General features: G+C 40.9%; 1 protein-coding gene across 3 annotated transcripts in view; it reads left to right on the top strand.

Annotated features, from left to right (window-relative positions):
- The window catches only part of LOC121811735, a 39,845-nt gene that overhangs the window by 7,088 nt on the left and 19,935 nt on the right, over positions 1-12,822 (top strand). For all 3 annotated transcript variants that reach the window (XM_014329816.2, XM_042214948.1, XM_042214949.1), the window contains exons 2-3: positions 1,816-1,845; positions 11,128-11,227. In XM_014329816.2, coding sequence (XP_014185302.1) covers positions 1,816-1,845; positions 11,128-11,227 — 130 coding nt within the window. The remainder of the gene's footprint in view (positions 1-1,815; positions 1,846-11,127; positions 11,228-12,822) is intronic.

Genomic DNA, 12,822 nt, shown 5'->3' on the forward strand with positions numbered 1-12,822 from the left:
ATCAGTTATGAACTTAGCAAAACTATTAACTATGACACAATAATTTGAATGAAGCTGAAAAATATAAATAGTGTAAAGTTGATTTCTTCACATAGTTCTTCTGTTTTGATCAAACTGCACAAGGGTTCCTAAAACAAGATGATGTGTTTGTAGTCTTCATTTGTTGCACGTTGCACCAACTTATGACTTACTTGCAGTGTTGGGCAAGTTACTTTGAATAAGTAATTAATTATAGTTACTAGTTACTACTTCAAAAATGTAACTGAGTTACAAGACTCTAAAAGTAATTAATTACTTGAAAAGTAACTATTGCGTTACTTGGCCATTTTTTGCTACTTTTGATTTTACCTCTCCATTTCGCCTTTAAAAACTATTTACTGCCTTGTTTGGTATCATTCTTTTCAGCACATGTGTCTGAATTTAGTTATGTTTTCATTCTGACATATTGTATTAACACAATTGATCTAAAATCAGACAAAAAACATAAAATCCAAGTAGAAAAAAATATATATTTTTTCTACTGTAACAACCACAAACATGTTTATTGAATCATATTTCATAACTTTAAATGTTAAATATTAATTGTCAATTTTAAAATCCTATGCACAAGTTTTGCAAACAACAAAGTTATTTGCAGCCATTTACCTTTTTTAAAATAACCATTTCAAACTATTTACATTACAATCAGCTGTTCCGCATTAAAGTAGATGCCACACAAATTATTTGTGCCACTCCCAAAAAATAATTTCTGTCCACTATAAAGGAGAACATCACAGCCTGATACCTGAAACACGCGTATATATTGTTTATCATGACTCTTGTTTTACGTGGCCTATCAACACAATTTAAAAACTGGTATATATCACCTTGTTGCTTTGTCATCTTGAAGTGGTCATGTGGTTGGCTTACTATGACTACTTTACTCTTCCTCAGTGAAACAGCAGCACTCATGCGATTGTTTTGCCGCCTAGCTCCAGGTGTTTTGCCAAAAAGTGATCGACTGCCAGAAAGTGATTGCCGTCCGCGGGAGCGCACGCAGCTGCCTCAAGCTGTAGGGCCCAGATTACTTACAGCTACTTCAGTGCAACTGATATAAGATGCGGTAAACCGAAGACAGGTTCAACCGTCTGAATGTTGAAAAATAGTAACGCGACCGCGCCGCATTTTCTTGTTAGTAATGGTAACGGCGTTGTAACGATAGGAATAGTAATTATTTAGATTACTCGTTACTGAAAAAAGTAACGCCGTTAGTAACGCCATTACTTGTAGCGTCGTTATTCCCATCACTGCTTACTTGTCTGCATAATGAGCAATTTGTATTCTCAAGTAACATGGGATAATTACTTTATGCACATCTGTGTTTGTATTTTAGACTTGTCTTTTAAAAATAATTTTAAAAAACCAAACTCTTTTAATTCAACATTGTATTACCATCATTTGACTTACATTGGAGTAGTATATCTCTTTGCTACAGTACATAATATACATATTAGAAGTTTTGTGGATGTTAATCAAATGTCAGATGTATTCATTAAAAACAATAAGTTTGAAATAATTTATTTAAATAATTTAAAATTCTATTTACACTGTGCTTTTAAACTGTGTTTTAGGTACATAAACACTGGAAAGGGTTAATTTTAGGTCTTTGGTAGGTGAGACCCCTCAGGGGCCTAAGATTTACCTATGTGTCAGTTTTAGTTACGTATTATAGTACGATGTTTATTCTTAAGCTAGTGCAAATTAAATTTATGTAATTGAGCTAATCTTTGTTTTTGTGTGTGTGTGTGTGTCTGTGTGTTTCTGTGCGCTGTGCAGTGAAGAAAGCCAAACTCCAGGGACCACCAGGTAAGAACTTTCTTTATTCACAAACTTTATTCCCATTCTCAGGCCATTTTACCTTACATTTTACTAATGTTCATTGTTCTCAGCTGGTGAGAGATTTTTATGCTGTGAAACTTGTGGGATTTTTGATTATGTTTATTGGTGTTTGTTTGTTTGTAAAAACAAGAATGTCTGAACTGTCATCCATGTTGAACTGTAAATTAACTCAGTTATCCAGTTACCCAATGAGGATGTCCAGAATTCTACATATTTTGATCAAAGCACCACTACTTCTGTGAGGTTGCTTTGTGTAGACCTTGTTAAAAATATGCCATGTGTACTAATTGTCTTATATAGGTTAATCTCTTAAATTCTGGCAAGTCACTACATGCGCTAGGGTTGATTTTGTGTTACGCAATCCTGGGTCTTTCAGTGTCATGCCATGCAGGTGGACATAGATCAGTGTCCAAATCCCCAGACTCTCCAACTAGGCAAATCCCTCTGGTGTTCAGGCTCTTGTCTACCTTTAAGCCCTGTGACATTTCTGGCAAGAGCAGAGAGGAGCATTAATACAAAGTCAACTTAGCTTTGAGTTTGCCATTGATATTTTACTCATTTGATTCCAAAATGACTTCTGTAAAGTTTTTTCTAACCCTTTTTGTAAAATTTCTGATCCCTTACAAAATGTGAATTTAAAAAGAAGTATTTTGTAAATCATTAACGTCCTAAAGTTAATAAAAAATTAAAAAAAATTAATGGAGGGGTAGCATAAGAGTGGAAAAGTTGTTAATACTATATACCTGTGATACATCTCACAACTAGTTATGTTCATAAGCAACACATAATGGATGTGAATGGGTATCAGAAAAGCATTCCGAAAAAGACTAAACCTTTTAGAAACAGAGAAAACTGGAAAAGTGTTCATTATTCTGCACAGGACAATAGTTCGGGGATTTAAGAATGACTCACTGTGACATTAAAATAACTTGGGATTTCATCATCAGTACATAATATCATTGAAAGATTCTAGGAAACAATACAGTATTAGTTTTTGGCTTTGTGTACAAGCCCAAAAATCATTACCGAGTGGCCATAATCTTCTGGTCCTCAGACACTGCTACAATTTATAAAAAGAAGTGATTATCTAGAGGAAGTAACTACATGGACTCGGGACCACTTCAGAAAACTTCTGTCAATGCTATGGTGCATTCACAAATGTAGTTTAAAAACCATCAACAAGGAAGTAAAATATACAAATCAGATCCCAAAACACTCTGTCCCAGTACTGGTTTAAGATCCACTGAAAACTGTCATGTGGGTTGACCAGTCCAAGATTGGAATTCTTCCTTGAAATCTTGGACACTGTGCTCTCCAGGCTATTGATAATGGGGGACATCAGTGCACAGCTGAAAAGCTAGCATTTGCCTTCCAGACAGTGTCTTCACTTTCTAATGCTGTGAGTTCAGTTTTTCTAGCCAGCATCAAGTGACTGAAGTTGATGCTTTTTTATGTTTTTTGTTGTATTGTCAGTTTTCAAAGGGCTTCGTAGCATTGAAACTTTAAAGGGATTGTAAGACTTTGCTTGGCTGTCTATGACCTCCTCCCTCTTCCGGGTCATACGACATGTGACACCTGTCTCAGAGCAAACATTAGGTGAATTTCACTTTAGCCAGGCATCTCTCTGAAACAAAATGTAAACACTAGTCACTTTTGTTGTTGGTGGGGGTTTTTTAGAGGGCAAAGACGGAAACGCAGGCCTGCGAGAGAGTTCTTAGCTAAGAAACAAAAATAACCAAATAATAAGTTTAGCATTTTCATGTGTTTAAAGATGTCCCTTGTAATGTGTTATGGTGTTAAAGATTTTGTCAAAAAAGTGTATCAAGAATAGCTTTTAAAAAAATGTCATCAAAGTAAAATTTCCAACTACTCTAAATGAGCTGTTTTCGTTACGACTTATGAAGTGATATCAGCTCAATAAACTGATGTGTGAGCTTATGAGTAAAGGTGTTTTAGAAAACAGACTTTGAAAATATACAAATAATGAACTAATGTATTTTATTTTATTTTTTTCAGCAAATTTGGTTAAACATAGCCAATGCTGTTTTGCTGTCCTACTTTTTTGGCACCGTAAAGTGTGGCCATGATCCAATGAGCATGAAATACTTTGATATGCTGCAAATGCAATGGTTTGTGCTTCAAAACTGCATACCATGATGTGTTGAGCTGCAAATTGTAAGATCAGATTTCTGCATTTTTTGTTATGATTATTGCACCATTTTACTTTGCATTTTTGTGTGAATAGCAATAAGGGATAGATTCTGAAAGAACAGAAAGGAATAAGTAATTACTGAACATATTACTTACCAGTTTTCTTACCTCATGATAATTGTACTTGCATAGGGTGACATGTGACTTATTGGAAGAGGCCTCAAAGTTTACATAAGGCTGGCCTGGGATTGATGTTTGTATTGTGTCTACACCACACCTGTGCTTGGATGGCTTTTAGGCCTTATTTTGGCACATATACACAAAGAGTTTTGAGAGAATACTGTAAAACAGAAGGTGACGTTGTTTGAACTAGTTAGCAGTCTATCTGTCTGTCCACTGATTTGCAGATAATAGCTGTGTGCTGCTAGATGTGTACTTGCAGAGTTTCTGCTTGGAATAAAATGGGGAATATATCATTTTAATCACAAGCTTCTCTTTTAACTAAGTAAAAAATAGACTTCCAGGTAATGTAATTGCTTGAGAACACTATTTTTGCAAAACTAACTTACACATGAAGATATTCAAGCAATGGTAGGAAAGTCCTCTGATAAATGTATGTTTTGTGTTGCATGCAATATTGATAAGTGGCCTGATGTTGAAATGCCAGTCTTCCAGCTGCCTGCATTTTCCTGACTAATTTATTACTAAGAAAACTCATCACTAATCAATAATGAATGAAGACGTTTGACTGAGGGTTTACGGTGATTCTCAGAACATCACATGATCATTCGATTTTTTTGCTGCTTAAGAGCACATTGACTGGCGTGCCTTCACTGTTTTACTGTGTGTGTGTGTGTGTGTGTGTGTGTGTGTGTGTGTGCGCGCGCGTGTATGCACACTTAAGCATGTTTAAATTTGCACCAACATGGTCAACAGATCATGTTTCTTTACATGTAAGCAACAGTTTGGGTTAGGCAACTTGACTCAATCAACACTGCACTTTCTTTCTGCAATGGGCCTACAGAATGCATAATCTTATGCATTAATCTTATTAAAAATTTCATTATTTTACAGTATCTGGAAATTCTCATTAAATGTGCACACTGATGGTTAAAACTGGTGTAAAGATTCTTGAGGCAGACACTGATTTTAAGATTTTAAAATCAGTGATTTTAAGAAGATTTTTAGAATTGGATAAATATAACTGTCTCAAACACATTGGAAAAACAAGCAAACTTGATATGAAACTGTCTTAAGCAGTATATTTGTCTAGTGACTAATGTGTCTTTTCTTTACTGCACTTCCCATGTCTTAATAGCCTGTAAGTACATATAAGACATGTATTTGCAGTAATAATTTAAAGATGATTTATCTAACTATTGTGCTGAGATTACTGTAGAGATATCCATAATTTCTTTTTAAATAATTGCATATTGACTGAAATGTTGGTTTCCATTAGATTTTTGTGATCCTCATACTATACAGTAACCATATAAAACATATCTCTTATGTAGGGTAAGGCACTGATGTGCAGGTGGATACCTTGCTTCTGAATACAATAAAGATCTCTAATGGAGTTAGCAAGAAAAAAAAGGGAAAAACCCCCACTTTTCAGCATACTGGATTTTGAAATCTGTGTGGAGTTAAATCTATATTTACCAAGTTGCTTGTCATAACAAGTTACAAAGAAAGACACTGTAGACATAAAATGTGACCACTTAGGAAACGTACCTTCGGTTTTATCTTGAGCATTTGTGTTTGCTAAACTTTGTTTTTCTCATATAGCAGTTATAGCCCAGTTATTGCCTAGCAGATTTGACCGGTGACAAATAAGTTTGTCTTTTCTTTATTGCACTTCCCATTACTTACGTACGTACTTACGCTTACATGCACTATTATATATTTGCACTAAGCTAATTATTACATGTGTATGATGTGTTTTATAATAGTGGTATTTTGACTGAAATTTCAGTTTTCATTTAATGTTTGTTGTCCTCAAACTATACAATACAAACATAAGACTAGTCCGTTATATTGGTGAGACATTGCTATCTATGCAGGTGGATACTTTTTTTTCCTCTTTTTTTCCCTCCAGTCAGTTATTACTTCTTCCTCCTCAACGGTGTCAGCCGTATCAAGGAAAACGCCTGGTGTAAAGGTCCGGCAACCACTAAGTGGCTCTTATCTAATCCATACATCCTCTTGCCTTATCTCGTCTCTGCTATTCATGGGAGCTGGCCCAAGTGTGGCACAAGGCATGGAATATCTAATTAGGGAAAAGCTTCAGCATCCCCGAGGCAACTTTAATACTGTGTGTGTTCTGTTGCTACTGTTTTCACAGGACACTAATTAGGTCTGTGTCCTGTCAGTCCTGGTTCGCGGTCTCAGTGTCACTTCAGGGATTCTGCGCTTTCAGTGCACTGTTTCAGTGTGCAGTCTTAAGTATCTATTTATGTTCTGTGTCAGTTGTATGAATCCACCTGTGTCAACTGCTGGCAGTCCTATTATGCCAAGGAGTTGATTTTACTTATCTGGCTGCTATGTTAAATGCTAGTGTAGGGTAAATGTTTCGGTTTGTTGCTGGAGGAACCAGGGTAATCTTTGTTTAGTGTGGTCATGTGACTGGTCTATACAGGAACAGCTGATCTCTTGCTTTTGTTTCCCATAGACCAAAGAGGGTCATTTGTGTGTGTTTGTATTGCCTGCTTGCACTGTTGGCTGTCCATATCAGGGAGCCACCATTCAGAAAATCAGAAACTCAGAACCATAAACGTGCTGTCAGTTTATGGAAAACATATTCATATTAATATAGTTGTATATTTTTTGCTAAAAACTTCAAGATGATATCCATCCAGCCGTATATTGTTAAATTTTAATATAATTTTCTGCTTGATAGTCTTGTCATTTTGTTGGCGTGAGCATTTATACCTTGCTACTTGTGCTACTCTAATTGACGTGGGGAAACATTGTTTATACGAAGGTGTCCTTTTAATATCTTGAATCAGATGATTGTGAGCTATTCCCTGAGTAGTATTCTATGACATATGATAAAGTATATTTTATTTATCAGTCAGAAACAGACATCCTTTTTCCTTTCCCTTTCAGTCCTCCTCCCACTCAGCTTTTGTGTCCATGTGGGGGGGGGGGAGTTGTAGCGAGGACCACCAGTTGTGCAGGACTGGTAACTACATGAGGAAAAATGAGCACATCAACAGGCACGTGTTGATGCCCCCAACCCCACAGTAGGAAATGAAAAGCTGGTAGTTTTAGCACGGGTTGCCTAATCCCTCATCCATCCACCCTCCCCTTCAGCACTGACCGCTGAAGCATACAGTTGTTGAGAATCGGCTGTCCAGCACTACTGGCGGAAGGAAGTTGACTGAGATAACTGGGTGTGAAAGTTGTATACACACACACAGACATTTGAGTCAATGTTTCAGTGGTTTTCACAGGCAGTAGACTCCTAGCAGGGCTCAATTTTTGTGTATAGGTCACACAGTCAACAGTTGCGTCAAATGTTAAAAATGCAACTAAACCAACTATATTCTATGTATTGATGATATTAGGGCTGACAGAGACCTTTTCTGTAATAGTAACAGGTCAGTAGTGACTTCAACTTTATTACATCATGAGCAGGCATGCTTCCTTTACAACGTGTATTTTTTACAGGACAAGGGTATTTTAAAAAATAGCTGCACTTCATAGTGGACTAGAGACGTACCATGTATTTGTACATCCTGTAGTACTATGTGCTGTGAGGGTTTGGCTCTCATTGGAGATTAACAGGGTTGATTTGCTGGCCTGGCCTGGGTTTGGCTTGATATAGTCGGGGGAGGAGACTTATCTGCTTTTACTCTCACTGATAGTCCTGATGTCTTTTTTTTCCTCCTACAGAAAACAGAGGTAGACCTGGCATGGTAGTTCAAACATCACCTCTGTTGTTCTATCCAATAGTAGACTGTCCAGAGTCTTACTATGCTATGTGTCTTCATTACTGCTTAATGAATCCCATATATTCCTGTTAACTCATGCGTAACGCTCGCTCTCCTGTAACATTCCAACTTCCCCCTTAGTGTGTTTGTTGGGCAGCTTAGATAATGTCACTTCAGAAAAGAATATCGCCCATATGGTTTTCACTGCCCTATGCATAGCCAAGAAAACAGTCCTCATGAACTGGAAAAATAAAAATAATCTTAATTCTAACCAATATAGAAATTATCTATTAGATTACATTAGTCTTGATACAGCCTCTGCCACCACATCAGATCAATTGCTCTGGGCTCCTTTGATCAGCTCCATCACCTAGTGGGGGTGGGGGGTCATAGTTTGGTCCCGCCTTCACTGTTGTGATTGGTGTGGGGGTAGGGACAGGCTTAGGGCGTCGGGGGGTTCCCCGGAGGCATCTTCCTTGGGGGGCTCAACCCGGGGTAGCGGTCATGTCCGGTTAGGGGGCTCTGTTGGCTCTCAGGTGACTGTTTCCTCGCGGCTGCGTGCAAGCGGGGCTAGGGGAGGGTCTGTGCTGACGGACGTGGGTTACTGACCTGGTAGCCTGTCTGCCCCTGGGTGGGTCCGGGATGGGCGTGAGGTTCTGGGGGCGCTCCGTCTCTGGGCTGGGGCCCTGGCCGGGCCTCGGGGCCTTGGGTCCTGGTTTGTGTGTTGCCGGGGTTGTGGGCGGGTGGGTGCATGGGGGCCCATCCCTGGCGCAGGGTGCCGCCGGTGCGTCGAGCCACCTGGGGGGCTCTTCAACTGGTGGGGGAGATTGTCACACCTTGCAGGAGCTTTCCTCTCCTCAGGAACTCTCTGCAGGAGGGGGAGATACAGGAGAGGTGGAGGAAGATCTCAGCCTGGGCGTCTATTGTCTCATGTAGTCTGGAAGATGAGTGGATGGTGGGGTGGGTGCAGTTTTCTCTGTGGTGGGGTTGGGTGGACTGTCCCGGGCTCTGTGGGGCCGGGGGGCGCTGCTGCGCTGGGCCCCGGTCTGGATGGGCCTGGGCCCCCTTTCCCTGGCGGGTCGCGGAGTATGGGAGTGCCTACTGGGGTCAGCGGGGGAGCTGGCCCCAGGGAGGGGTCACCTGCCCCTCCCTTCCTTCCCTCCCCATCTCCAGCTGCCTCCCTCTTCCCGCTCCACCACAACCACCCACACATGCAGGGCCTTGGAGTAGGGGTATGTCACCAGGGTGCAGAGGAGGCTACCCCCCCCTCTGTCCCCTTCTGGCTGCCTCTGCCTCAATTTTATCCCACAACTTAGACATTCACATTACTCACACTCTCATTACACATACATATAGGATCTTGGGGGTGGGCACGATACACGGAGTCCAAATTACCATCAGGATGTACACCTCACCCCTGGCGTCGTTGCCCACCTCTCAATTTTAAATACACGTAGACATTGAGGGCTAGCAGGAGGGACTATGCGCTTACCTGCTGCTCTCTGGCAGGTAGCTCCATGCCCTCCTGGGTTTTAATTGCACCTTAGAACACACAAGCATCAACACTACAATGAGCGGGTGGAGGGAGGTTTGGAGTCTTCTCTCACCCCCATTCTCTGCGGCCTGCTGGAGCGGGGGGGCTAGGAGGAGTTGGCCGTCCGACTGCGGTCTGGAGTGTGGGGCCTCCCTGCTGCTGCGGAGTCGGGGCGGTCTACCTCTCCCCACCGCAGGGAAAAGGGTAACACCACCTGGGTCTGGGTGCAGTTCCCCCCTCCAGGGGCAGGGGTACCTAGACCCGGTTCGTAGAGTACGCTTGGGGAGTGTGATCGTGTGTACAGCGTCTCTTTATGTCTGTCTCCACGTTGGTTGAGTGTGGAGTAAGTGCATATGAGAGCATGAGGGTGGGAATGGATGTTTGTGTCTGTGTGTGCCTGTATGTCTGTGTCTATATGTCAGGTTGGGTATCAGACGCCACCTCTCTAGGGACATCTCAGGCCCTCCAAGGTTTGGAGGCCTATCTCCACCCACCACCACTTCCCCTGCCGGTGGCGGACTCCCTCTGGTGTCGGTGCGTTGGTGGTTCCTTGTGTCTGGGGGTGGGCGTCCGGGTACACACCGGCTCACTCCTTGGCGGCCGCTTATCGGGGCCTGGAGCCTGGGGCTTGCTCGGGCCACTTCGGAGGTGGGGTGCCCCCGGCCTCTCGGCCTGGGGCTCGGTCACTCAGGCACAGCTGGCTGCCGGCGGAGCTCATGGGCGCGTCACCGCAACTCCCCCTGGCTTCTGCTCCGCGGCTGCTGAGTGAACCCTCATCTGGGACTCTCCTCAGCTCTTACTGGGACAGTGGCGCGGCTGCCCCTCTGTTGGTCTTCCTTGGTCTCTTGTGTTCTGGGGGCCTCTGGATGTCTGGAGTTTTGATCTCCTCCATACCTGCTTCATACCCTGGAGGACGGGGCTGTGGCTCCCCACACTCCCTAGCAGATCGTTACATGGAGAAACCTTTGGAATGCAAGCATGCTGATCCACACAGGTATGCACACAGGTGTACACACGGGTATTCACAGACGCGGACTACAGCTTTCTTGGCTGCTGCCTCAAAGCACATTGTGCGCTGTCTATCTTGCGTGCTGCACAATATCGTTTATTATTTAGTATCTACTGATATCTACTGCTAGCTAGTTTATTGTGATGGTGCCGTTTTTTTTATTATGTTGCTCTTTGTTGTTTGCTTTCTCTTCTGTTTTTTTTTCTCCATACAGGTGACCCAGGTGTTTTGTTTTTTGTTTTTTTTTTCTTTCTTCCCCCCCTTCTCACCGTCTCTTCTCCCCTTTGGTTTTCTCTCTCTCCCTCTCTTTCTTTCATTCTTTCTCCCTGTCCTATCCCCCAGTCATGTCTGTCCCGTTTGTAGCAACTGAAAATAAAATAAATTCATAATTATAATAAAGGTCAATCAAATGGACCAATATGGCAAGGCCATGATGATCCACTTGGTAAAATAAATCCGCTTGGCATCTTTCTTGGCCTTAAGACAACAATTCTGATGGCCAAAGATCCAAACGGGACACAAAAAAAACAAAAAAAAAACGCTCGCTCTCCTCCATATGCTTTCAATGCATTGCTGCCTCCTCATTATAATTAAATCGTAATCTGCCTTTTCCTCTGTTTCAGATAAGTTCAACACCTATGTGACGCTGAAAGTGCAAAATGTTAAAAGCACAACTATCACTGTGCGTGGGGACCAGCCCTGCTGGGAGCAAGATTTCATGTTGTAAGTCAATCTGAAATACAGAAGCAAATACAGAAACACACCATTTATCATGGGGAACAAAATCAAACATTAATACATAAAAAACCACACACTCTGCAACTCCGGGATAGAAACAACACATCCACAATTTTATCTCTCCAAGCTACTTATCCGAATGCTTAAACGCTACAGTTTTTCATCTACTCCATTCAGTTTAAGACAATATATCGTAAAACAGCTGTTGGTCATTTCCTCCTTGTAATTTATTGATTTAATTTCCCCATTTTCTTTTCCCAGTGAAATGTATCTATGGTGACACAAAAGGCAACACTTTGTTGCATGCGCACCATTGTTTGTCTTTTGTGAACTGCCTCTTTTGGGACAGTGTTTGTTTTTCCAGGTCCCCTTCCTCCAACTGTCCATTCATGCTTTGTCACTAGGTGTAATTCCAGGTTATTCATCAGGCTTTCCAGCAAATTCTGAGCACCATCTGTTACAGCGACCCAGCTTAAATTTAAGCAGAAAATGGGAACTTTACAATTTCAAACTTTGTATCTTAGTACCTACCATGCAATTATTTTTTTTAGGATTTTTATGTTACATTTTAAATATATTGTCTAAAAACATCATCTGAACAAAACAAATGAGTAAGTAGTGGTTGTCTCAGTTTTGGAAATTAATAACTGCAATTGTTTATTCAGTTGCACCTTCTCTTAATTTAACAAGTCATAAATTTTCTTATGTTTTGTTTTTTGTTTTTGTTTTTTGGCCTTTTAGCACCTGACTATCAGATTTGTTAAGGTCAGTAACATTACTCCATATAGGCTATGGGCCTGCATGCGCCAAGACAATAGCCCATGAAATATAAAATGACACCATCACTAGTCTAAACTTTGATAAAAGGCAGATTAGATGTGTTTTTGTGTTGTTTATGCCAAATTCTGACCCTGCAGCAAAATCAGAAAATCTCAGTAGATCAGCAGTTTGTGGACAGTAAAAATCACACCACGTTCAGTGTCACTTTTTATAATGCAATATTTATTTGCTTTTAGAACAAACGGAAACTGTCTTATACAGCACACCACAAACATACAATATATTTGGTTTCCCGAGAACATTACCCCAAACCCTAAGTCCCTTTGTGACTGACTGATTAGAAGTTTACTTTAATGAGCAGTCAAGGAATTGTACCTAATAAGTAGCCGGTGAATGTGTATTCATATAAGGAAAAACAGTACTGTACGAATTTAAAATGAATTAGGTTGGACTACATGGTTGTAAATCAGTCTACACAAAGTGGTTGGAAAGTGATTTAAAGAAATAAACGATGATGCTTGTATTTGAAAATAGATTGCAATTTATCAGCAATTTTGGCTTTACCACTTTATTTTGCATGTTTAAAAAAGACATGGATAATGCAAAACGTTAAAATAAAAGGTGGCACAACTGGAAAGATAATCTAAACAGCAACATGAACAACAATAAATCTCCCGGTTAAAAATAGCCCCAGTTAAATACCTTGCTATATGTATTTATTCTCTTTTTCAATGAGCAAATGATTTAGGAGGCCTTTATCTCTGCACCTGAGCTCTCTGGACCCCACCACCCTCACCCCC

The sequence above is a fragment of the Haplochromis burtoni genome, unplaced genomic scaffold (genome assembly GCF_018398535.1).
Source record: "Haplochromis burtoni strain Fernald_Lab_line unplaced genomic scaffold, NCSU_Asbu1 Contig_632, whole genome shotgun sequence".
NCBI classification, from domain to species: Eukaryota; Metazoa; Chordata; class Actinopteri; order Cichliformes; family Cichlidae; genus Haplochromis; species Haplochromis burtoni.